At 34.2% G+C, this 27522-nt stretch overlaps 1 protein-coding gene across 9 annotated transcripts in view; it reads left to right on the plus strand.

Moving 5' to 3' along the window:
* CD36 (CD36 molecule (CD36 blood group)) overlaps positions 1-23479 on the plus strand; it is a 203395-nt gene extending 179916 nt beyond the window's left edge. For all 9 annotated transcript variants that reach the window (XM_064374985.1, XM_012466545.2, XM_012466541.3 and 6 more), the window contains 12 exons: positions 595-755; positions 5124-5271; positions 7011-7193; positions 8404-8495; positions 10697-10743; positions 13911-13980; positions 14894-15081; positions 15798-15916; positions 16685-16758; positions 17305-17359; positions 18085-18249; positions 20306-23479. In XM_064374985.1, the coding sequence (XP_064231055.1) occupies positions 595-755; positions 5124-5271; positions 7011-7193; positions 8404-8495; positions 10697-10743; positions 13911-13980; positions 14894-15081; positions 15798-15916; positions 16685-16758; positions 17305-17359; positions 18085-18249 (1302 nt within the window). In that variant the 3' untranslated portion in view covers positions 20306-23479. The remainder of the gene's footprint in view (positions 1-594; positions 756-5123; positions 5272-7010; positions 7194-8403; positions 8496-10696; positions 10744-13910; positions 13981-14893; positions 15082-15797; positions 15917-16684; positions 16759-17304; positions 17360-18084; positions 18250-20305) is intronic.
* The last annotated feature ends 4043 nt before the right edge of the window (positions 23480-27522 follow it).

Consider the following 27522-nt stretch of genomic DNA (forward strand, 5'->3'; position numbering starts at 1 on the left):
AAAAGTTAGGGAAGCCAGATTGAGCAGGATTTTTGAGATGAGATATCAAGTTTGTGTTTTTCATATAGATCTTTTTATTTTCTTAATGTAGTAAGTGTTAAGTATCATCTCCTGAAGTGTCCAACTCTTAAAGGAAAAGTAAAATCTTCCAATACCACTAGATTTTTCACTCAGTTTTGTGTTTTGTTTCATCAGTCTAACTTAGGGGCCGAGAAGTTAATGTTCAACTCAGTAAGAACTTTTCTGAACTTCGGAAAAATTGCTTAATAAATTGTGTTACTGACGGTTGCAATATTTTCAAAGGGTCACTCTAAAGCTTGCCAAAGGGTCACTCTTAAGTTTGCCTTAAAATCAATAGTCGTGTCTTCAGTATTCCACCCTGATTCTCTTGGTAAAAGGCTAAAAATGCTGCTGTAATAACAATTCGCTGAAAACGTTTCTGCTGCAAGTGTATGGCAAGGTTGCAAAGGTTCTCATGAATGAGGTACTCGACTTTATCCTTTTATTCTGGCTGACTTGAGGCTATAAACAATCTCCCGGAAGTGCCTGTACATACTACAAAGACATAACCCAAACTTATTTTCTTTTTCATAGGAAGTTGTCCTTGAAGAAGGTACAATTGCTTTTAAAAATTGGGTTAAAACAGGCACAGAAGTTTACAGACAGTTTTGGATCTTTGATGTGCAAAATCCAGAGGAAGTGATGATGAACAGCAGCAACATTAAAGTTGAGCAGAAAGGCCCTTATACGTACAGGTGAGTGAGTCCCCCAAAAATACGAGGCACTCTTACCTTGAACATGTATTGCTGAGAAGTCTTCTGCTTGACAAATGCCATTGTGTTGAAATGTACTTATTATTTTCTTATCAGTAATATGCTTTAAAATATTTTTCCTATTTGTATAGAATCCTAATCTGAGAATTTAATAAGATATTTATTTTGATTAAATGGGATATTTACATTATCCAAATATTTATTAGCCAGAATATAGGAAAGACATACAGATTTTTATTATAAATTTACCAGTATCAAACAAATTCCCTATGTTTATGAAGTTAGTGTTTTATTATTGTGGCTTGTATTCTCAACAACTTTGAAATATTCCTGCTGAGCGAAAAAATGTTTTCACATCTTAAAAGTTAAAGCATATTTTAACAGCAGTTCTCAAAGTGTAGCCGGGCCACAGCAAAGTGCTGGGACAGCTGCATCAGCATAAACTGGGAATTGGGAAACATGCAAATCCCCACACCCCACCCCGGACCAAATGAATGAAAGATTCTTGAGTTCAGGCCCATTTAAGAGTTTCACAAACCCTGGGTGATTCAGATACACAATTCCAAGAACCACAGTGCTAAATTCATTTTATCTAAGTGCGGTACCTACTGAAGACTTATATTCAAATTAACTTCCAGGTCATATGGATGTTTACATTGATCTAGTAGTTTCTTATATTTTCTCTGGTGTTGAGACTGAATATTTTATATCTTTCATCTGTCTTCCCTAATAGTATAACACTTTTGAATAGAATCTTAGAATATTAGAACTAGAGGAAATGATCAGCCAGAACCTGTCATTTTGTGAATGAAAAATGCCTGACCCAATGGATGTGAGGTCACTTGTCCTGTTCACACAGATGTAGGTACTGGTAACTCTTGGATTTTTATATACATTTTCTCCTATTTTGATTATAGATTCTACACCTTTTTCACTAAAAAGGGAAAAAAGGGGGAGATTGAGGTGCTAAAAACACCACCTTAACCAAGGATTAGGGATATATTTATGGTATCCTTATGGAAACATAGTTATGTTCTGCTATAGAATTTGTTACCTAAATGTGTATTTTCCTTCAGGAAGAATAACAACTAGTTATGCATCATGATTAGTTCTTATCACAAAATTTTATATTTCTACTGATTTCTTATAATTTATACTTTTAGTATCTTATCTGTTTTGGTTATTCAATGATTGTATAATTTTCCTTCCTCTCCAAAGCATTACTATGCTTCCAGATTGAAAACTGACACCCAAATTAAAATAAAATAACAGGCATGGTGAGGCAGTGCCTACTACCATAGCACATGACATATAAGTCGCAGAGGGCCTTGGTACGTGTCCTGTCTTAGCAGTTTTACCCAAATCTCCTGTCTCTGTGCACTTCTGTGACAATCATGATTTTGTCAATGAAAACTGTTTTCGTTGCTATAAGAGAATTTTTTTCATGGTTTTAAAGTTTTTATATTATTAGCAAGAGTCTATACAAATACCTTGTTGTGAAGGATGTTATTCAGTGTACCTAATATATTTATATATTCATAGGTGTGTATATATATGTATATATATTCATAGGTATACATATACATATATATATTCATAGGTATATCTACCTCTGAAAATCTAGAATGCACATATGACCTAAGGAGAGTCTCAGCATAATTGTTTAAGAAATGGAACCTAAGTGAACTGAGTAAATGTGAGGAAAGAAAATAATTAGTAGAATTTAAGAACTCATCATTTTTTCTGTTTTGTTTTTTTGTTTGGGAGAGGTCATATTTTTCACTTTTATTTTTGATTTATTGTTTGAGTCAAGGTCTTGCTCTGTCACCCATGCTAGAGTATAATGGTACTATCTCAGCTCACTGCATCCTCAGCCTCCCAGCTCAAGTGATCCTGCCACCTCAGCCTCCTGAGTAGCTGGGACCACAGGCACATGCCACTATGCCCAGCTAATTTTTATGGGGTTTGTTTTGCTTTGTTTTTGTATTTTTGTAGAGACAGGGTTTCACCATGTTACCCAGGCTGGCCTCAAACTCCTGGGCTCAAGCAATCCATGTGCCTTAGCCTCGCAAAGTGCTGGGATTACAAGAGTGAGCCACCATGCCCGGTGATATTTTTCACTTTTAAATATATTACTTGGGATATGAGAGAACATATCATTGAAATAGTTCTCCTCTGGTCGTTTTATTCTTAGAGCCTCTAACCTATCTCTCTAAGGGACAGAAAGGGGATGTGTTAGATATTCTTGATTTGCTTAGAGAGGCAGTGGAGGAAAGATTGGAGAAGAAAAGTTGCATTTACAGCTAAATTTAATAATCCATAAACAGCTCTTTCTATAACAATTTTAAAGGGATTCCTGAGTAACTACAGGTTATCTTGTCTCATGATGTCACCAAAAGTCTTTTAGTGTTTGACTGAATGCCTTAAATAATGGAAAAACAACCAGTACCTTTTAGAAAAAAGTGAATACTTTGATAGTGTTTGTGTTGAGCTAAAACATGCTTTTTCATAGTTAATTATACCCTAAGTCCCTCTGGCATTGGAAGTATGTGAGAATGTCCTCCCTCAAGCAGAACCACAGGCTTTACTTGGCCAGTGGCTGCTAAAGAAGGCTTGATGACACTTTGACAAGATATGACCTGAATCAAAGTGTGAAATTGCTTGGGTTGAGATTTTATGTATGTTTCTACCTACACCATTTCTATGAAGATGCTGTAATTCCTTCAGAATATTCTTAGACCCGTAATTCATTTTTTAAGTTACTTTGCTTTGGAAAGAATACAAAGAAAGTAATCTTGAGAAAAGTATGAAATAAATTACTTCCCTTGGCCTTACAAACACATTCCAAAACTTCCATACAATCTAACTTTTAAAGAAAAAAATCAGTATTTATGTTCCCTTTTTAAAACCACTTTCTGAAGGCAGGGCTGTTTTAAGGATTTTTCTTTCAGTGACTGCCATCTACTGGTACAATGTTGTAAGTACACTTTAGGTAACAAATTTGGTTGACAATTATTTTGCTATTTTTTAAATATATGTGCATATTTGAGTATTAGAGTACTTTGATTTGAAATATTAGTAATATGCACAGTAATTTAAAATACAGCTGTCCTGAGTGCTGTTTCAGATTTTGATATTCTTTGTATGTCTGCAGTACTTCAATAGTTTGAATAAAATTATATTAAAAATATATTTCTAGACAACTTTGAATCCTCTTTTTAAAGAATCTGAGACATGTATTTAGTAAATATATTTATTGAGAACTCATTCTGTACCAGGAATGCTTAGAGATACAAAACACTTATGAACCCCTACCCTATAGGAATTTACATTTTTATTATAATTGAATGAAATGTGTTTTTAAAAAATTCAGTCCAATTTTTTAAGTCTTTACCTTGGCTATCTACTCACTACACAGACATTCAAATATGACAGTGCAATTGTGATGTGTATCTAATTTCTTAATGCGTATCTTCCACTTGTGAAATGTATTTTTCCGGTAATAATCATCCTTCACTACATTGATAAAATGTAGTCGGTACTTTGCAGCCTAGATATGTTAGAGTCAAGAGATTAGAACTAACAAAAGTATTCGATATACTTGAATGTTGGGGAGGTTATTCTATAACCCTTAAAAATGGAAATTACATTCTCTTATTTCTAATTATCATTAAAGTACTGAAAAAGATGGAAAAAACAGTACTGGATAGGCTATGTATTTTGATAATTCTAATATAAGAAAATATGCTCTAAATATTCCCCTGCGGAAGCCCCTGTACTTTTTCCTCCTTGCCTTCAGGAGAAATTCTGTCATTTGGGTATTAGATGTAACTCTTTTATGTTTGAGATCTTGCTTATTTCAGTTACTTTATTCCTACTATTCTCCTTACCTCTTACTTTGTAATCCAACCACATTCAAATATCTGCATTTCCCAAAATATATTGTATTCTTTCTTATGCATGCTACTATCCACCCTACTTTACCTAATTAAACTTCTATTTGTTACAAAGACCACTTATGTGGACTTAGTTAAGGTCCGACTTTGGGGTTAACCCTCACCCCTACCTTGACCAATCTAAATCTGGATCTGTTTTGTGTTTTCCAATGTATTGTTTCCATCATAACAATATTCCTTCTCCCTATTTTAATTTCCAATTTGACAGTTTAAGACCCCTTCTGATTAGTTTGCTAGAGACCCTGGCTGATGTATCATTTAAACATCATTGCTTACATATATCTGCTATATTCTATATGTTCAAAAATTATTTGTTGAATGAATGACATTTGAGATCTAATGTTAACATATTACAAATGTTTTAAATTTTGTTTACTTCTGTTTGTTTCTTTAGAGTTCGTTATCTAGCCAAGGAAAATGTAACCCAGGACCCCGAGGACAACACAGTCTCTTTCCTACAGCCCAATGGCGCCATCTTTGAGCCTTCACTATCAGTTGGAACAGAAAATGACAACTTCACGGTTCTCAATCTGGCTGTGGCAGTGAGTAGACGAACAACGTTATTTATTTTAATATGCCCTAGTAGTTGCCGTAATCAATCCTATCATTAGAATTATTAGGTTTTACTTATTTTTCCATTGTTAAAAAAATGTATTCCTATATCATTATTTTGAATGGAGGTATATGGTCATTTGGAAAGGGACAAAATCATAAGAATCAAATGTATTAGAAGACCACTTTATTTTTTTTTGTTGAAACATTATTTAATTTCAGTTTTATAATAGATTACAGGAAGATGCTTATGAAACAAGTACAACATTTGTTTCATTATGTCTTTAAATGATAGACTTATAAATATGTAAACAACTATATAATAAAGAAACTTACAAACGCTGCCTGTAAGAAATCAGGCAAATTTTAACAGAAGCAATAAACCATTCCAAGCGTTCTAGACAGTCTCTATACCTGCACCAGCGTGAATAAGCTTTAGCCAAACAAAGCAAAAACAAACGAAAGCACTTTGCAACTTGTTGCTGCAAAATGGGGAGAGAAAAGAGTATATAACCGTGATGGAATCACAACAGTCAATATAATTTTAAGAGGAAATAAAGTCAGTAAGGTTGATGGTGTCTACTGCTTGGAAAGTCCAATTCTGCTGTTTGCTTGGGACTCTGGACACTGCACCACTTAAAAAACGTAAAACTCCTCCGCAGAGTCTCGCTGTCTGCCAACAGGGGTGCCGTCCAAACTCACGGCAAATAAGTAGCATTTGGTACTCACCATCCACAACAGGAGAGCGTTTTATGTGGATGAAGTACAATTTCTTCAGCAAACTCAGCAAAACCTGTTAAGGGGCAAAAATGAACTCTGCATTTAAAGGCTCTACATGAGCACACTGGTATCAAACCACACATCCACAGCACGTCCTAATCCTACGTGAAACAATCCTTGCTTATCGAAGGTAGATACCTAAATTCAGTAGCTTACCAATATCTTCTTGGAAGTAGGCCAAAAGGAAACATAAAACCCATATTTAAAAAAAAAAAAAAAGTGTATTTTCCCTAAACGTTTTCCTGAAGCTGAATTTGTAGAGGAGGTCAGTGGTCCTCGTCGTTCTCGTTAAAGTCCTTGTTAAAGTCCTCCTCGCCCTCCCCGACCTGGGACACCGGGGTCTCCACCCTGGAGCTGCTGTACTGAGGCCTGTTGGAGCTGGTGGCCAGCATCCCATCTGCACCTTTGGTCAGGTACCTGGCGGAGAGCCTGGTGCCATTAGATGTGGAACGTACCGTCGTGATGAACATGCCTGCAACAGTTCCTTGAGCCATTTCTGCCACCTATGGCTCCAGAGCCTTTGGGACCAGAGTTCTGGCATTTTTTTTTTTTTTTTTTTAAGTTCTGGGATACATGTGCTGAACGTACAGGTCTGTTACATAGGTATACATGTGCCATGGTGGTTTGCTGCACCTATCAACCCATTATCTAGGTTTTAAACCCTGTATGCATTAATGCATTCGGTATTTGAAAAGACCACTTTAAGTGAATCATTAAAGAAATTGAGTTTAACTTGGAATGTCGTCTTCTTGTGGCTGGCACTGAGGCAGAGGAGTAATCATCTAGGAATTAGACAAATTGCACTTTGAGCTTTGGCAGGATTTGGCAGTAATTGTACAGATAAGCTTTAAAAAGTTTTGTATTAAGATCAATATTAGTCTTCAGTCCATGTATTTGTTAAAATCTAATATTGCATTCTTGTCTTAAACAGTGATTTTTTTTTTTGTAGGCTGCAGCCCATGTCTATCAAAATGCATTTGTTCAAGTGGTACTCAATTCACTTATTAAAAAGTCAAAATCTTCTATGTTCCAAACGAGAAGTTTGAAGGAACTGTTATGGGGCTATAAAGATCCATTTTTGAGTTTGGTTCCATACCCTTCTGTTACTACCACAGTTGGTCTATTTTATCCTGTAAGTACCAAATATGAATGGCACTATTATAATATTTTAATTCAATTAATTCAATGGCATTGGCAAGGCATAATTTAATAATTTAGCTCATTAGTCTTATTGTTGATCTGGAGATATATACCCTAACTTTTAAAAAAGTTCCCTTCTCATGATAGCTTCAGCTTTCCTAGTTGGGAAATTGATCTGAATTTCACAATTAAATGTAAACCTGAAAAACAGATTTAATCAGGTTTCTACTCATTTATAAATATACAATTTGTTTTAAATTAGCTTGTAAGCTAGTCTGTAAATCTTTGAGCACTGTTTTTGGCTTTTATTTCCCTTTTCACATAATCAATACCATATTTTTGCTTGTTTTAAATATACTCATCATTCCTCTTTTTCAGACCCCTTACAAATTTGCTTAATTTATATTTAAAAGCTTGATTTACACATCTCACTAGTATTGATAAGCTAACAGACTTCATTTTAATTGGATTTGTAAATAAGAATTTTTAGTAGTTCACAATGTCATGAAATGGCAGCTGGAAGATTAAGGAAAATGTGAACTTGATGGTGTATTTCATTACAGCCTAATGTTTTGAATGACAAATAGGATAAGCTAAGTATTGAATTGGAAGTTTGACTATAATTTCATTTGGCACTATATGTGAATATTATGTTCTCTAGTTCATTGTTACTGTTTTACTTTTAGATACTGTTAGGATTACAAGGTTACATATCAAATATGAATGTAGAAAGCCACAATGAATCAAATGCGTTCTCATTTTAACTCAATACTCATAGCTCTTTGGCTAATGCTTTAAATTTTGGATGCTAATTTTATCATTTTAGTGACCACTTATTAATGATCATAACATTTAGAATACCTGTGGAAATCATTGTTGTTACAGGTTTGTTCAATGTCCCTCACCTCAACATAGTAAGAATAGTGATCAAAATACACTTATTGGCTTAATTATGAAAAAGAGTGCTAAAATTCACATCTCGTCAGCTTCTGAGACGTATCTTCTTTGTCTCAACATCTAGCACTTATTTCTAGGAACCTCACAAAAAATTTCTAAGGCCAGTTTAAAAACTGTATTGCAGATATATTTCAAGTCATATGAGTAACCAGTGATTGAGAAATGTGAAAGTGAGTTATATATTTTATAACTTTGACAATGACTTGTTCTATAAGTAAGTTTTTCCCATACGTATATCTTTTCAGTACAACAATACTGCGGATGGAGTTTATAAAGTTTTCAATGGAAAAGGTAACATAAGCAAAGTTGCCATAATTGACACTTATAAAGGTAAAAGGTAAGTATTCAGGTAAAACGTGCATGTGTGTTACTAGGGTACTCTTAAGCAGGAATGGTATTCATTTAACACCTTATAAGACAGAGACATCAACCTATAGAACAGGGCTAGTTAGATTTCAGCTCTGGAAACTCCTGTTCTACTAGGTATTACCCTTTAGCTGTGGCGACTGGTGCGTTCACACCAGCGCATAGCTGCTGACTATCAGCTCTACTTGAGGGTTTGGTTTACCTTTCTGCACAGGGTATTTTACATAAAGAAAACCCCAAAGGGACTATTTTTTCATCTCTGTACATATCCACCATTACAGTACAATTATTCTTAGAATTAGATAACCATAAATGAAAAGGAAAAAAACCCAACACATCAACTGACTGCCTAGTACATAGAAACTGTTATCATTTTTAAATTGAGCATATCAAATTTTAGATTCCAATGGCACGACCAAGCAAGTGCTTTCATGACATTCCCCTTACAGTCTTTAAATAATTTTCCATATTAATAACAACTGTTTTAATGTTTATCAATGCAAAAATAATGAATATTTCAAGTACAGTTCTGCAATGTACATACAAAATGTGAAAATAAAGAATATGCCACTTTTTTTTTTTTTTTTTGAGACGGAGTTTCACTCTTGTTACCCAGGCTTGTGAGCAATGGCGCGATCTCGGCTCACCGCAACCTCCACCTCCTGGGTTCAGGCAATTCTCCTGCCTCAGCCTCCTGAGTACAGGCACGCACCACCATGCCCAGCTAATTTTTGTATTTTTAGTAGAGACGGGGTTTCACCATGTTGACCAGGATGGTCTCGATCTCTTGACCTCGTGATCCACCCGCCTCGGCCTCCCAAAGTGCTGGGATTACAGGCGTGACCCACTGCGCCCGGCCAATATGCCACTTTTGAAGTGGTAAAATAACAAATCAGCTTCATAAGCCATTATTTCCTTTTTTCCCCCTAACTCCAGCCTGTTCATCTAAAGGATATATACTTTATCACATGTTTAAACTAGGAAGAACCCTAATAAATATCAAGGGAGCAAGCTTTCTTCTCCATAAATTTAACAATTGTGTTTTAGACCAGTTATTATTTCCGAAAAAGAATAAGGTGATCAAAACTGAAAGATATGAAATGTTTTTTTTTAATATAAGTAGCCCCTACCTCAAACTGAGTCTATCTATTCATTGCATTTAACAGCTAAATATTAGTAGTGGAGTACTTTTTCTTCTAAAGAGTCCACATTACATATTTCTGTAGAAAAATCAGAGAGAAAAAAAAACACTTCTAAGTATTCATTTAAGAGGAAATCACAGCGATTTTTTATATTGAGGAATAACAAGCATTTCACTCTATTTTAATATTACAGAGGGCTGTGGAGGGGAGTTGCTAAGCACTCCTAATTAGAGTAAGAATTTCACATTACTTTGAGATTATGATAAGGTTGATTTAACTCATCATGGCAAGACTGACAGTGATTCACCACTTGCTTTGTTTAAAAAGTAAGCGACAGCTTATCTTGATACGTTATTGTTCGTTAGGAGTGGAAAATAAGTTTTTCCATCACCAGAAAGTGGTTGAGGATTCAGGGAAACTATATTGTTTTTATCACTTTCAGATAAATATAGCTTATTTATATGCCAAAGTATAAATTAATAAACTCTTTCCTACTTTAATGCTAGTCCATGTGAGAATTAAATGGGGGGAGGGGCAGGAATATAAAATAATCATCTACATGTTTTGAATGTTTGCTGATCCAAACATCTGCTGCTTTCTTCCCCACTTCTGCCTGCCCTATACTGAGCTCACATCAGTTACACACTTAACACTTTCTTTCTATTCATTCTGAACACTTAGATTACTGAGTAATTCATATATCTCACTGGAAAAAAAATTCTCCCCTACATAGAAATCTAAGTTTCTGATAAATGTTTTTAATTTTTTTCTTATTCCAAGATATTTCTAATTAACACTTCGCAGTTTTTATTTCATGATCTGGCCACCTAATGGCATCAGGTACTTTATAATAAGATAAAAGGTTCAAACAGAACATTAAAAGAATTAGAAAATTTCTTAAACTTAGTACTTGTCACATCTGAATGTATCATATTAACAGAAGTATTGAATTATAATAGAAAAAGTAATATAAAAAAGGTGTTCTTTAAATGAGAATGTTTACTGTTTTTTGTTTTTTTTTTTCCCTAAGGAATCTCTCCTATTGGGAAAGTTATTGTGACATGATTAATGGTACAGGTAAGAATATTTGTTCTGTGGTCGTTACAATGAATCCACCTCCCTTTCCCACAAATTTCAGTGTTCTGAAAGTTGAGGGTGTGTGTTTACTTGCCTTTATATACAACATAATTCAGTCACTATTTGTATATAGGCTTAGTAAATATCTGTTCGATGTGATGGGATTTGTGAAGATTAATCATAAGGAATTAGCCCTTACTGCATGACTCAGAGAAATATTTGTTTTATAAAAACTTTAGTTAATTAACTGCCATCCTGGCAACAGAAGTAAACGGTGGAAAAGAAAAGACAAAAACTAAGCAAAAAACACTTAAGTACTTACTATTCAAATCTGTTATTCTTTTAATTCTAACTTATCTGTATACCATTTATAAAAGAAAACTAATTGCAAAAGAAAAAACATATCTAAGCATGGGCTGCTAGCTGAGGTAGAAAAGTTGCAAGACAGAAACATCTACTTTTTGATAAGGTGGTCAGAATAAGAGAGAAAACAGCAACAAGATCAGATGTTTACTTGACTGTGAAAAATATATGTAAAAAATGAGCATTCTAAGTTAGAATTGGGGAAAAAAAAGAACTATAAACTTAGATTTAAGGTATGGTTAGATCAGACTTACTCTCCTTCAGGAAAAGCATAGTACAGATATGCCTATTAGTATAAGAATGAAGATTTTAAAAAAGCAATGGGAGGCCGGTCACAGTGGCCCATGCCTATAACCCCAGCACTTTGGGAGACCAAGGCAGGTTAATTGCTTGTGTCCACGAGGTCAAGACCAGCCTGGGCAACATGGCAAAATCCCATCTCTACAAAAAAATACAAATATTAGCTGCGCATGGTGGCACATGCCTATAGTTCCAGCTACTTGGGAGACTGAGGCAGGACGATCACTTGGGCCTCGGAGGTGGAGGCTGCAGTGAGCTAAAATTGTGCCTCTAGCCTGGGCAACAGTGCAAGACCTTGTCTCAAAAAACAAGTGGTGAAAATCGAATACTATAAAGTAAATAAATCAGGGTCAAGCTTTCAACTACTAGGAAACGAAAGCATGAAGTTTACAAAATTGGTGAATATCCCATAGGAAAATGACATGATAAAGACAGTTAAGTGAAAATGAAGCACAGAGATTGTTTACTTTGCTAAAGGTATGATTATTGACTTCATATGCATATTTAATTCTATCATTGCCTTGTAGGAACCAACAACAACAAAAAACAGCAAAAACACTGTTGGATTTGCTTTTCAGGGTTTTGAGCTTTAGGGGTGGGTAAAGAAATTATTTTCTAAGTAAAGCATTTCTGGAAATAAATTTTCAAGTCCTCTATACTACCAATGTTAGTAGTTGTATAAGCAGAATACTTAGTATATTTATGTCTGCATCTGAGGACTATGTACTCCTAGTAAAGGATTCTTTATGGGTTTCAGGAGAAAAGCTTTAAAAAGAGGATTCATTAATGACAATAATATAAATGCATGAGCATCAGGCATGAAGTTAAAAATATCTATGGGGAGAATAGACATGAAACAAACTAGGAACAGAGGGAGTTTGGACCGAGCAGGGGATGATCCCCTGTAAGAGAGATTCTTGTTTATGACACTAGGGAAAAGAAAGTAAACAGTGAGATTCTAACGTGTTTTCATTGTAATTTAGAAGTGTATCCTCTTTACCTTCAATAAGATTGAAAAAACTTAAAATGAAAGTATTGGTATACATTTAGAATGTTTCTTTTGGAAGAAAAAAAAACAACCCGCAAATATCAGCTGTTGCAGTCATTGTCCATGGTAGTTGCTCAGTATAATTAGTATAATCTTCAACCATATTTCAGATAATAATCTTAAAAGCTTATCTTGTCAATGCATTTTTCTTTAGTTATTAAGGAACTAGGAAAGCAGTTGTTGGCAACGCCTGTATGGGGGCTTATATGGAGAATTTAAGCTAGATTTGAATATCCAGGTGTCTGAATAGCAGAATCAAGCAGTAACGACAAGTTCAGTGTGATCTTGTGTTATGTTTCACTTGTCACGAGAGTGTAAAGTAATGAAAACAAGGTCACAAGGTTGACACACTTGCCAGAGAAAGAACCTGCAATGCATAATCAAAGGATGAGACTTACCATTGAAAACTTATTTGATGATGGTTTGTATTAGTGATACTCATCTGAGAAGTCCACGGAGGAGTTAAGGAATTATTTCTTCATATATCCAATGTTTGCCATGGATCATACCTGTAGCAAATATTCAGTAAATTCAATAAATGACTTTTTTATACACTTTCAAAGCATATGAAGTGAGAGAACTTTAGTAAATATTTTTCAAAGTATTAATCAGCCATCATGGCAAATGAAAAAAAAAAAATGACTAAAAATAAGAAACGTGGCTGTGGCAGGAGTGCTAAATGAACTTCACTGTAAGAAAAGTGCCGCTCCACTGCTGGGATGGGGCGTTGTAAAACAAACACAATGTGAGCGTTAACACTACATTTTATGTTTATTTTGTACCATTAAACATGTATAGTATGTAGATTTGTTGTTGACTATAGCAGCCACTAGCCACATGTAACTGTTAAGGACTCAAAATGTGGCTAGTATGATTTGAAATGTGCTGTAAATATAAAATGCACAGTGGATTTTGAGATTTTAAGAATTTAAAATATCTTATAATGGTTACATGTTAAAATATTTTGGATATAATAGATTAAATAAAAAATGTATATATGTATATATATTTTTTGAGATGAAGTTTCCCCCTTCTCAACCAGCGTGGAGTGTAATAGCGAGATCTTGGCTCACTGCAATCACCACCTCCTGGGTTCAAGCAATTCTTCTGCCTCAGCCTCCCAAGTAGCTGGGATTACAGGCGCCCACCAACACACCCAGCGAATTTTTTGTATTTTTAGTAGAGATGGGGTTTCACCATGTTGGCCAGGCTGGTCTTGAACTCCTGACCTCAGGTGATCCTCAGCTTTCTAAAGTGCTGGGAGTATAGGCATGAGCCACTGCACCAGGCCAGTTATTTTTATTTTTATTTTTTACCTTTTTAAAATGTGGCTACTAGATAAATTACTTAGGTAGATTGTATGATGTTTCTATTGACTATACTGGAGGAGAGATATCTAGATTTGTTTCTAGAAAACATATTACATCTAATCATTTGCCACTCAATTTTTAAACAGATGCAGCCTCATTTCCACCTTTTGTCGAGAAGAGCCAGGTTTTGCAGTTCTTTTCTTCTGACATTTGCAGGTAAGACAAATACAGAAATATGTCTGAGTCAGACCCCAGGTGACAAAATGCAGACCAAGAAACTTTTGAGAATAATCATTTGAGAAAACACAGCATAGGAAATTCATGTTTAACTCTTTGCAAAATATCCTTCTATGTCCTCCAATTTTTAATACTGCAAATAATTCTCTTTTTTGGGCCATTTCTATCTAAGCAAGAACCATTTTGCCTTTTTAAAACTAAACTACTAATAACGATCAAGTCTACAAGGGCATGCACAATCTTTCTAAAGATATACAGAGAAGATGACGCAAACATAATAGAACTGTGTTAATTAATGTGCTCTGCTCACATTTGTGGGGCCCAGTAGATAACTCGCAAGCACTAGAGCCTTTCTACCCTTGACCCCAAGCTCTGCCCTTAAAGACTGTATGATTGTGGGTAAGCATTTAACATCTCTGAACATTTTTCTTACCTGTACAATTTAAGACAGCAGTATTTCTGCTTATAGGGGTATCTGGTGATTAGAAAAAAATGAGTATTGAGCCCTATAAACTTGGTAAATGATGGAAATGTACCAGGTATATATCTAGCATGTATATGCACATACTCCAGTGACTGGTCTTTCTCTCCAGGATTAATTAAGCTGTGAAAAAAAACCAAACTTCATTTCCTTTAAACTGAGCACAAAAAAGTATTTGAGGGAAGTCCCATCAATATTTACTCTATAGGAGAAATTACCTATGAGAAATGACTTTGGTATAAACACGGTACTTCACAAACAAGAACAGTTCGTACTTGGTATTAAGTTCTAGTATGTGTTACAATTTCCCAATAACTTTATTTTCTAAGTTAAAGCAAGACTAAGTAAAATGCATCTCCAGAATGCAAGTGCAGGTCCCTGGAATGCAGCTCTTTTTTTCTCTGTATTTAGGTCAATCTATGCTGTATTTGAATCCGAAATTAATCTGAAAGGAATCCCTGTGTACAGATTTGTTCTTCCATCCAAAGCCTTTGCCTCTCCTCTTCAAAACCCAGACAACCATTGTTTCTGCACAGAAAAAATTATCTCAAAAAATTGTACATCATATGGTGTGCTAGACATCAGCAAATGCAAAGATGGTGAGTAAATATCCTCAGTAGCACAATCCATATCATAGTTTGTGATATTCTTTAAAATGAGACCTTTACCACAATCTCTTTGCAACCACAATTGAAAATTTTAGTGCTGATTTTGTATTTTGGGAGGGTCCCACTTGTGTTTCAGTGTTGTCAAATTTAGTTAAATCTACATCAGTATTTCCTTGTGGCTGCTTTTAGATTTAGGGTGAAATGAAAATGATTCCCAGAACACTTTGAGCATCCCGTTATCCATCTATTATTGCTCTAACTTTTTTCACTAGAAAATGGTAAGTAAAGGTAAATGTATTTTCAGAATGTATCTAAAGCAAGAGTTCAACATAAAATTTGGAGTCTAGCTTATCTGGTAAATATTTATCATACTAATATGGATGTGGAAGAGGAAAGAAAAAACTAGTGTTCAATGAAATAAATTCTTAGTCCATAGACATATTACTGCCCGAAAGCTGAACACGGTGAAGTATTTCAACAGTTGAAACTGTGTTCATCAACAAAATTTTACATATTGACAATATTGTAGAAGTGTACAGTAGACATTAACTGACATAATTTTTCCCTATCTTTATCTCCCCCATCAGTGTTAAAAACCAAATATGTATTACTTTTAAGAAGCTTTATTTATGTGAAAATATTTTCTGAATTATATGTGAAATGAAGAAAGTCATTAATTCCAACTGACTCTTAAAATTTGTCTTCAGGGAGACCTGTGTACATTTCACTTCCTCATTTTCTACATGCAAGTCCTGATGTTTCAGAACCTATTGATGGCTTAAACCCAAATGAAGAAGAACATAGGACATACTTGGATATTGAACCTGTAAGAAAACACATTATTGATCTGATTTGGTTGATATTTTAAAAAATACAATTGAAAGAAAAATGATCTTGTCAATACACTAATTGATCATATTTATTGAATCACATTCTTAAAAGTTACTGAAACTTATCAGTGAAAATTATATTGATTTCTTCCTGTTATTGCTTAGGAAATGATTCTAATTGGCTTAAAATAATTTTATGTAAATTTTTTTATGCTTATATGAGGAGTCATTGAATATGTGAGTTTGGGGCAAGGTCTATGTAGAATTGTTACAGCACAACAGTTTTAATCTTTATATTTTCCTTATCAAAAGTTCAATGAAATTCTAGAATGTTAGTAGTCATGTTTTAGTTAAAATAATGACAGTAGTATTATAACTAATGATACATGGATTCTAACTGAATATATATTTGACCAGGAATTAAATGATCTGAGATCCTATATTTTGTTGTTGATTTCCTTAAAACCACTTCAAGTAAATCACAAATCTAATGAAATCCTTGACATTAGATTGGGCCAAGAAATTGTGTGTATCCATATAGATGCATGTATAAAAACATATAACTATATATACAATTATATATAATATATTCAATAAGTCCAATTAATTTGTAACTTTTAAAAGTTTCAAGTAGTCCTTTGCACCTTAAGTTCTATGTTACCTTCTCTCCTCTTTTAAGAAAAATAACTTTTGAATAGTATAGAATAGTATAAAAGAATGTTTTAAAAAGAAATTGGAAATTATTTTAGTTGTTCTCTTTTTAGATAACTGGATTCACTTTACAATTTGCAAAACGACTGCAGGTCAACCTATTGGTCAAGCCATCAAAAAAAATTGAGTGAGTCTCTTGAAAAAGGTTATTTTGATATGATTTGTATTATCTTCTTGTAAGAACATGAGTATATCTATGTAAGCAAATGAAAAGAACATCATCTGATATCAACTTATCTTTAGCTTAACGTCACCAAATAATCATTATTAAATGCTCGTGACAAATTTCACCTATGCCTTAGAATCATATATTTTTATTGAAATGGTACTTGAATGGATTTTGGAATGGTTTTATTTGAGCATTTGATGGCATCTCTCATTTTGTTAGCTGCCCAAATATTTCTATGGCAATAATTGTTAGAATTCATATTTTAGTTCCCTGAGTAGAATTTATTGAAAGGGAAAATCTGCACTTGGGGAACAAAATCAATGTGATTAGAAGACATAAGAGCAAATGAAGTCTGAGAAACAACAACTATATTAAAATTTAAATGATTCATTACAGGAACAAAATCAAATTAGCAACAGCAACTAATTTCTGAACATTTACAACAGTTTGTTATATATAAATATTAGTTTATATGTTCATAATTATTTTCAATGTATATTACAGAGCATTAAAGCGTTTGAAGAGGAACTATATTGTGCCTATTATTTGGCTTAATGAGGTTTGTATTTTAAGCTATTAGTCATTAAAACAAGAAACTTTGTATATAAACTTTTGATGTTTCAAAAGAATGTATACTATTTAAAGCTACATGTATTTCCATTGCCCATATGGATGAGTACACATTTGAGATAATTGCACAAAAATATCGTTTGCGTTACTTTTCAATTTTTATTTTTAAAAAACATTGCCTATCATTTAAGATTTTCTTTAAAAATGCTGTTAAACAAACACTTTTTCTTGTATCAGTTGTCTTAGGGAAGAGGCACATACATGTAATTCCAGGTAAATCAAGACTCACTGAATACTATAGTGCTAATAAAAGCCAACTGAAGTCCAGGTTAGCGTAGTCATAGACAGTCTATCAATCATATTGCCTCGCAAGGTATTTTTTGTATCATTGATTAGCTATAAACATAGGAAAAACGTTGAATAACACTTTGGAGCAAGTGGAACTGTTGACCCTTTGTCAGGGGGAAACACCCTTTGGGAAACTGTGAAATTATTCTGAGACAGTTCTGAAGAGCAAATGAGTCCTAGTACACTCTATCTGGCGTTTAATTGCCTTTCCTGATGTGCAAAAGGAATTCCATCGACTTGTCTTAGAGATATTGATGACTAACACCAATAGAGGTGTTAGAAGAAAGGGTGACATGCAATTGAAGGGTTTGAGTATTTTGCTTTACTAATGTACCCAAATAATATTGATTATTAACTTGATTACAGACTGGGACCATTGGTAATGAGAAGGCAAACATGTTCAGAAGTAAAGTTACTGGAAAAATAAACCTCCTTGGCCTGATAGAAATGATCTTACTTAGTGTTGGTGTGGTGATGTTTGTTGCTTTCATGATTTCGTATTGTGCATGCAGATCAAAAACAATAAAATAAGTAAGTATATACCAAAAATATTGCTTCAATAACATTAGCTTATATATTACTTGTTTTCATTTTGTCAAAGAGAAGTTATATATTAGGCCATATATATTTCTAGACATTCCTAGCCAACAATCATTTTATTTTGAAGTATTTAATGTAAATTAAGACACAAATAAGTAAATAAAATCTATAAATATTAAGCAGATCACTAAAGTATCTAATTCTGGGAGAAATGATAAAAGATGTCATTGTGACCACTGTAACAATAGCACAAATACAGCATTTGTCCCAAATTGACTGGTTCATTTCTCAGTTATATAGCTAATTATTTTTTAAAATTAGATAATTTATAATGGACTAGGAAAAGGTGTCATAAGAACAGGATTGCTGCATGTAGACATGCTGGCCATGCATTTTCCAAATGAACAATTAAAAGACCTGAACTAAAATTTGAATATAATAGTATCAGGAAATAGAGAATAGTATTCAACATAGTAAAACCAAGTACTCAGCGTTTAGAGGAAAAGAAAGGTAAAATGTGAACAACAGTTTTGACACAAATGTTGAGACACTTTAAGCCTCTATGCTTCAAATATTAGTGTCCATGCCCTCTATACATAAAGAGTAATGAATGCTTGACCTTTCCTAAAGGAAAGCCTTTTTTTTAGTGTTGATAGTAGCACTGGTGTTACCTGAAGGGGAGAAATTTTTACTTTCTCCAGCCCACCCTTCTCAGACCACATCAAAATAAAGCAATGTAAATAAAAGCAGTATGTGTGCTATAATAACTTTTGAGTTGTTTACTATGTGCCAGCACCATGTTAAACATTTTAAATCACATCTAATTCTTAATAAATTTCATGATTTTCCAATAGCCTGGATTCATCAGCATCCATTCTGTCTTCTAGAGATGTTCCATGAAATCAAATTTTAATTATCTATTACTAAAGCATAAATCAGTTACCCTGATGATTTTTAAAAATATAAAGTGGAATTTAGGGACCAATAATTGTGTTTAAGATGACAACCTAATTTTTGGTTCTAATCACTTCTACCACTATTTAGTCACCAAAAAGACAATAATTCTGCCTACAAACTATTTGGACAGAATGTCTTCAAAATGCTAACCTAAAATGTTCACATTATAAAAAATGAAATATTACCTTTAATACCTTTCATTAGCCTACTGACAAATTATGACTAAACCAAAGGTATTTATATGACCATGTAATAGAAAAACTTGTCTTAATAAAGCATGCTTAATAAAAGGAAATGTAGAAGTTATAAACATGTTTTCTAAGTATTCAGAATTAAAATTATGTGATACATTTTATCCCTGCTTAATGATCCCTGCATGTCAGAGTCCTTGGGTCCATTTGTAGCTAAATTATAATGAAAAAATCAAGACTTGCTGTAGCAACTTTGTCAACATATATACTAGTTTTGCTTATACATTTGATTTTTATAAGGAAAAATTACTGCCCCCTCCCTTTTTTTTACAAGCAGAGAATAGACTGTTGATTACTTGATTTACTAGATTTAGAAGAATCACAAAAGATGTAGATTTTCTTAAGCAAAATTCAGCTTTTAGTATCATAATTATATCTTTGGACAGATTTGTGAAGAATAGGAATGAGTAGGAAGATAGGTATTCGAGAGGGAGCAAAGTATAAGATGGTGCAGTTAACGTGCAGTTTTACTCAGGGGGTTACAAGGAAAATAACCCAATGGTCACTTTTAAAGTAGTACATACACCTTTAAATGGAGTTGGTCTGAAGGGTGTGGAAATGATGGTCTAGGGTAGATGATGTACTTTAGCTACCATTCCTTGTCTGATACGTGCTGGTCTTGAGGGTTAGAAAGCACCCTTCTTATGTGCCTTTCTGGAATGGGAATATGTTTTGCCTTATGGGTGAAGTCCATTAGAGAACACTTCTCACTGCAGCTAGAGAAATCGAACTGATTAGTGAAAAGTATGATGATATCTTAGATATATAAAATTTAAGCGTTATTTGCTGTAATATTCCACTGCTTTCTGATAAGTGGTAACATTTCCTCTGCTTTACAGGCAGCAAATGATTCTTCACATTTATGCAACAGCTATGTCATGACCTTTGGTAATACCGACCTACAGGATGAAGATTGGATATGCTTTAATTTTACAAAACACACCTTATCTTTTAGTTGAAGAAATGGCGGCACTATTTTTGTTTTTTGCACTAAGCAACAGCACATTTTGAAAGGATTGAGCTGTTATGAAAATCTCTCTACCTTGCACAGAAAAAACCCAGCATCTTTTTAAAATTCATCATTTTCACAACTGAATTGATTTCAGTTTCTATAGACCTGGCTCAAGCACGAACCAATTTCTTTTTGTTGTTCTGATTCAGTAATTGGTTTCTGGGTGGCCAATTCAGAAGAAGAGTGGACATTCTCAACAAATCCTAGGCCCTGCGTTCCCGTCTTCCTCATCCAGGGGAAAACACTACCACCCTAGTAGCTGCCCTATTCAACTGCAGCAGTCTCCAGGCCCATCAGCATATTGCATTTCTTGCGCACCAAATATTTTGAAAGACATTTACAGATGATTGGCTTATGACTCATTAATTATGTATTTCTCTGCGAATTCCTTCATACAACAGCAGCAGGTATACCCTTTTTTTACTTTATAAAAGTATGGTCATATATTTTGTCACTGATCATGCAAATGGACATCATTTTAGTACACTTTAGCTTTTATATTTTAAAGACTTTGTCATTTTCTATGTTCTGCGACTCTTCTGGAAATATGAGTAAATTTTGCTTTTTTTTACTCAGTTGCAACTTACTCTTGGCATCTTCAGAATGCTTTTCTAGCATTAAGATGTAAATGATGAAGGAATTATTGTATGAAATATTACAAAGAGTAGAAATGCATTGTTATTCATTGTAATATTTTTGGCCATCATAATCACCTCATAAAGACTGGTTTCAACCATTAAAATATGTTTTCCCTTAAATTCCTGTGCTTTTTCTAGTTCTTGTTATGTCATAAAATGTTTATCCTAATTTTCTGTCCGAAGTATATTATCTGAATCCACATTTCTTTATAAATCCATAGTTCTTGCTGAAATGCGCTTTCTAAATTTTGACCACTTTTTTCTAGGCTAATGTTTTATGCTAATTGGATAAAGAAAAAAAAGACATTTGTTTTATCCTTTACAGCAGTAGGATGGTTATAAAGATTTTTCCTTTTTCATAAGGAGACACATTAATCGGTAACCCTGCTTTCTTTAGCAGGGGTTCACTTTGAATGTCAGAGAGCTCTTCCTAAAAAAATTTCAGCATAGCAAGGGAAGACAAACCAAATTCTATCTTGTGTTTTACCCACAGAAGGATGCAGGACAAAGGAGTAGTAACTGGCTGTTTGGATACTAAAATTGAAAATAACTTTGCCTCCTTATGATAACTGCTCTGGTAAATGTTTAACATTCCCTATAAAAAAGCCACAGACCAAGATTCTACCTGTTTGAAAAGATCTTGGAATCTCTGAAGGTGCTTAAAGCATATTAATAAGTGCCTTTCCTTTTAACTGGAGGATAAAAGTATCTGTCCAAGATATTAATATGTAAGATAACATTGTACCACATGTTCTTCTGATAATACAAGGTTTATTCTATTTTCATGAGGTTATTTGTGGATATGTCCATCTAAGATAAATATAAACAAAAGTTTTTGAATTGTACAGACCCTTAGGACTGAGTTATATCATGTAGAAATGTCTAAAAATAACTAGATGAGAACATACATATTGACCTCCTGTATATTATGACTAATCATGACTCAAATCTTAATATCTTCCTATAGGAATGATCTCATGGCATTTAGATATCAGAAAAGATTTTGACCTATATGTCTTTAATATTGTTTGAATACATGTATATTATAATCTTTATCATTCCTCAGTATTTCATTTCTCATTCTGTAAAAGGAATACAAGAGGAAAGATAATTCATCCACAAAGACAACCAGATTAAAAATATGCTTTGGGGGGCCCAGGCGGGTGGATCACCTGAAGTCGGGAGTATGAGACCAGCCTGACCAACATGGAGAAACCCCATCTCTACTAAAAATACAAAATTAGCTGGTGGCACAGCTAATGGTGGCACATGCCTGTAACCTCAGCTACTTGGGAGGCTGGGGCAGGAGAATTGCTTGAACCCAGGAGGCAGAGGTTGTGGTGAGCCCAGATAGCACCATTGCACTCCAACCTGGGCAACAAGACTGAAACTCCATCTCAAAAAAAAAAAAACACTAAAAAAAACATGCAGTAGGAAAATTTAAAAAGGGGAGATTTTTTTTTTTTTACATGAAATCTGGGAAGAGTGTGTGTGTGCACACTGTGGTAGGAGAGGGGCAATGTGGGGAATATATTACACATGTGACTTTTTGTTTTGCCCTGGTGAAGTGAATGTTGTTCAGAAAGATAAATTATTTCCAATTACTCAAAGATAATTTTATATGTTTTAGTCATAAAAAAGTTGTACCCTTTGGTAGAGGCACATTTTCATCCCAAAGTTGGTTATTCATGACAGAACTATAGTGGTTATTCGTAAGTTTGAAAATCAATAGCATCTACAAATGGGTTAACAGATTAGAGAATCAACAGCATCTGAAAATAATAGGTTAATGCGGATTGCTTCTAACAAGTACATGAAGAAATGGAACAAGCTACATAGCTTTCAGTTCTGAAAGAAAGGGGTAAAGGTGGGTATGGTTTCACAAAAATATATAGCTATGCACATGGTTATCTCTGAATATATTTGTATTAAGATGTATATATATATACACATTTCTTAACCTGTTCTCAGTGTCTGAGCTACATAATTATCTTTCTAGTTGGCATTTGTTTTAGGTGTATACCAATTGACAGTTCAGTTTTTCTGTTTGAAGTCCAACGTATTAGTGACACTGTGGCTGCTCTCTTTGCCTGCCCCTTGTGGCCTGTCTACAATTCTAAATGGATTTTGAACTCAAATAATGTTGTCCGTTCTGGTTTCCTGCATATACCAACAGCATTACCTATGACTGGTTTTTCCAGACTTATTGTCACTGAGCTGAGCTAATGAATTATAACTGAGTTATGTTTTATATTTGTATCGAATACACAAAAGAAACACTCTGCTTTTCCCTTTTGTGGCTCAAAAATAGCTGCACTCTAAAATATTTGTGAAAATAAATGCTTTTGTTATTAGAAAAATTATTTTGCTTTTTATTTTTACTTTCGAATGCAGTTGACTTTCATATTGTTTGATATTGTTACTATACTTTTATATGAGCTATTCTCTTTACATGACTTATTTACATATCACTCCTATTTCCTTTTTCCAACAGTTCCCAGATTCTAGTAGTTTAACCTACATATTGAAAAACATTTCATTCTACATACTCATGAAGGGTGCTGTGACACAGCTAGGATAAATACAATTTAAAATTTTGCTTTAGTTACGTGAATCTTAGACAAACAGCCTCAACATCACCAGGGAACTTGTTAAAAATGCAGAATGTCTGGTCCTACCTCAGACCCACTGAATCAGAATCCACAGTTTAACAGGATCTTTCAGAGATTCACAGATACATGAAATTTTGAAAAAGCCCTGATTTAAGTCACTGAAGTTTGACTAGCTGTAAGACTTTTATTTGACCTGTTGCTGGTATTAGTTTGAGGTATTAACAGAAGGACAGAAGTGATTAAATCTACATAAACGTATTGAGATGAGGGGGAAGTTCATCAAACCTGAAAATATTGCTATAAATATCCCACTAAGTTTTATAATTTGCTCTATTGAGCTTGTAAATGATACTTTCAAACAGTAATAAAGCTAATCTATATGACAGAGTAGAGATGTAGTGGTATTGAACGTGATACACCTTCGATTTGCTGGGATGTGTTATTTGATCTACTTGACGGTATTAACAACAAATGTATTTACTACATGTAAAGTAGGGACTAGGTTAGGAGCAGGTAAGTAATATGAAAATTGGAGACAGGTCCTAGACTTGAAATGAGATAAAAATTCTGCATCTGAATAAAGACATTCTTCAGGATCCAGTAGCTTTCTGTTTTATAAATGTATACTGAATATAGTAAGAGCTATAGAGTTTTACTATGAGCAAAAAACTGGGCTAGATTGCTACATGGCCTGCTTGCCGCATGTTTGCAGTGGAGTAGGGAGCAGGGACAAGGGAGGAGATAAAGAGAAGAAAATTCAGAGTATTTAAGATGGAGAAAGTCTATATGATTGCATGAAAGTGAACGAGGAAGGCTGGGCACAGTGTCTCATGCATGTAATCCAGCATGTTGGGAGCCAACGGTGGGAGTATGGCTTGAGGCCAGGAGTTTGTGACCAGCCTGGGCAACATAGCAATACCCTGTCTCTACCAAAAAATTAAAAATTAGCTGCATGTGATGTCATATACCTGTAGTCCCAGCTGCTGGGGAGGCTGAGGCGGGAGGATCCCTTGAGTCTAGGAGTTTAGGGCTGTTGTGAGCTATGATCACACCACTGCATTCCACCCTGGGCAGCAGAGTGAGACCCTGTCTCTAAAACAGAGTGAATGAGGCCAGCGTGAGAGAGCTGAGCTTGGAACTATCTAGGCTTAAAGTGCCAGTTTGGCAGCTGTTGCTCAGTCCTAATTTTGTCTGAATTCTACACAGTCGAGGACTAGGACATTTGTGGACTAGGACATTAATTATTTTGCTTTTTATAGCTTTATGATAAAAGTTTGGTAAATTCAGCTAACAACATTAAATTCATCTCTTACAGAAGGCTTCTCAGAGCCTTTACTGTACTATCAATCTCTAAGAGGAAAAGTTAGTGTTCAGTGTTTACTAAAGTTTTATGACCATGGATTCTTTTTCCTCAAGAATAATGACTTAGGAAGGCAGGGTACATTTTTAAAAAAACAGTCTTGGCTGTTACTATTTTGCTTGATTCTCATAATTTATTTCCTGACTTCTCTTTCTAATCACTGTAAGATAGCCATATATTTATTCAATGCATGAATATAAAGTACCTATGCCAATAAGGAGTACCTATAAAATACCCAATATTTGAAATGCTGATGGTGTTCCCTATTCTGTGGCTTTCACTGACATGCTTACCTTGATCATCTGACCATAGTAGTGACTGCATCGTTTTAACTTTGTGTACCACGTGATACATTCCTGGACTACACAGATACTATTTGCAAGCAGAACACCAAACATTTCTTAATTGCCTGCTATAATATTCTAACATTCTTCTCTCACTCTTACATGTCAGATATCTTACTATTTAATCTTCCTTTATATTCAATACTTCATTCTCTGGCAAACTTTACTCAACATCTTAAAATATTGGTGTTAATCTATCGTTATTTACAGGAGTCATCTGTTAATGCCATGAAAACTCTGTCCATAAAAAGAATTTAAGGAGCACTGTTAACTGTGGCAGAGACAGCAGTGGTCCTTAAACATCTTTTATGGACCTGCCCCTGCCTATTTCAGATGCTTACAATTAAAAGGAGTAATGCAATAAATTCCGGCCAATTTTCTGTAGATAGAAGTGTTAGGCAATGAACCTCAGGAGCATTGAAGAGCTTTCACATCTTTGTCAACTGTTGTAATAACTGACAGTTCAGAAGTGATCACAGACTGCCATCAGCTTGGCTTCTTGAGTGACTGTGTAGAGGGCAATACCAGATCACAAATTTGAGACATGAGATATGAGAAGAACAATTTTCTTAAGTTACATTATTGCAAAAAGTGTATTGGTTTTACCATAGTTTAAATAATATAAGATCCTCCCCAAAACTGAAAGGTTTTCAGGTTGTCTTTGGAGCTACTAACAGCCTATGTAAAACCTGTGCTCATAAATTTTGAAACTTTGTAGATCCTGATATTTGAGAATTAAAGCTATCCATTAGCAATGTTTACTAAATGGTATCCTTTAGAACACTAATTTTGGAATATAACATACTTTATAGAAAATTTTGTCCACTGGTGAAATATTTGGGTGGGTTGCTACATATATAAACATGATAAATGTTCCAATGCATCATTATTCTTTTAATCCAATGTTTCTAAAATTAAGGATGGAACATTTTTTTTTTCTATTAGATATTTCAAGTGGTGACTTACAGTATTTGGGAAATGCCAAAACAGAGAAAAGTTTCCTACTTCTCAGAAGGGCTGCCATGTGACAGAAGGATTCTACATATTCCATATAGTTTAAGAATTCTAGGAAACATGAGTACATTACAAAGAAGATAAATCTGAACCTTAAATTCTGAATCACAGCAATAAATTCTGTTACATTTAATTTGAAGCGGCAAAAAGAAGAGAAATACAAAACACATTATATACATGCACATGTATACATTCACATGCATACATATGTACACACATACATATGTACATGCACATATATCTGGAAATGAAAGTCTTACCCTACAGAAGCCACTCTTGAGAGTCTGGAAGAGATGACTGCACCACCAGATATAGAGACATTAACAGAGACACACAAAAAAAGAAGCAAGCAGGAAACATGACACCACCTAAGGAACACATTAATTCTTCAGTAACTGACCCAAAATAAATGGAAATTTATGAATTGCCCAAGAAGGCATTCAAAACAGTAATCTCAAGGAAATTCAGCAATATGTAAGAGATTAACAGTCAAGGAAATAATAAAACAATTCATGATCTGAATGAGAAATTCAACAAAAAGATAACAAAAAAGAAGCAAACAAATATTGGAGATGAAGAATTCAATCAATGAAAGAGACAATTAATAGCTTCAACAGCAGACTGGATCAATCTTTAAAAAAAAAAAGAATCTGAATTTGAAAATACATCTTTTGAAATGAGTCAGAAAAAAAGGAAAAAAACAAAAAAGAGTCACGACACCCATGGGACTTATGGAACACCATTAAGCAAACACATAGTCATATTATGAGAGTTCAAGAAGCAGAAGAGTCAAAGGAAAGGACAGTCAGATTATCTAATGAAATAATTGCTGAAAACTTTAGAGAGGTAGGGCACACCCAGATCCATGAAACTCAAAGGTGTCTGAATAGATTCAACACAAAGCAGTCCTCTCTGAGACACACTATAATCAAATGTCAAAAGTGAATCACAAAGAGGATTCTAAAAGCATCAATAGAAAAGTATCAAATCTAATGGAGTCTCCAATAGACTATAAGTAAATTTCTCAGCAGAAACCTTGCAGACCAGGAGAAAGTGGGATGACATATTCAAAGTGG

This window comes from Aotus nancymaae, unplaced genomic scaffold (assembly GCF_030222135.1).
Source record: "Aotus nancymaae isolate 86718 unplaced genomic scaffold, 86718_ANA_hifiasm-v0.15.2.pri h1tg000002l, whole genome shotgun sequence".
NCBI lineage: Eukaryota > Metazoa > Chordata > Mammalia > Primates > Aotidae > Aotus > Aotus nancymaae.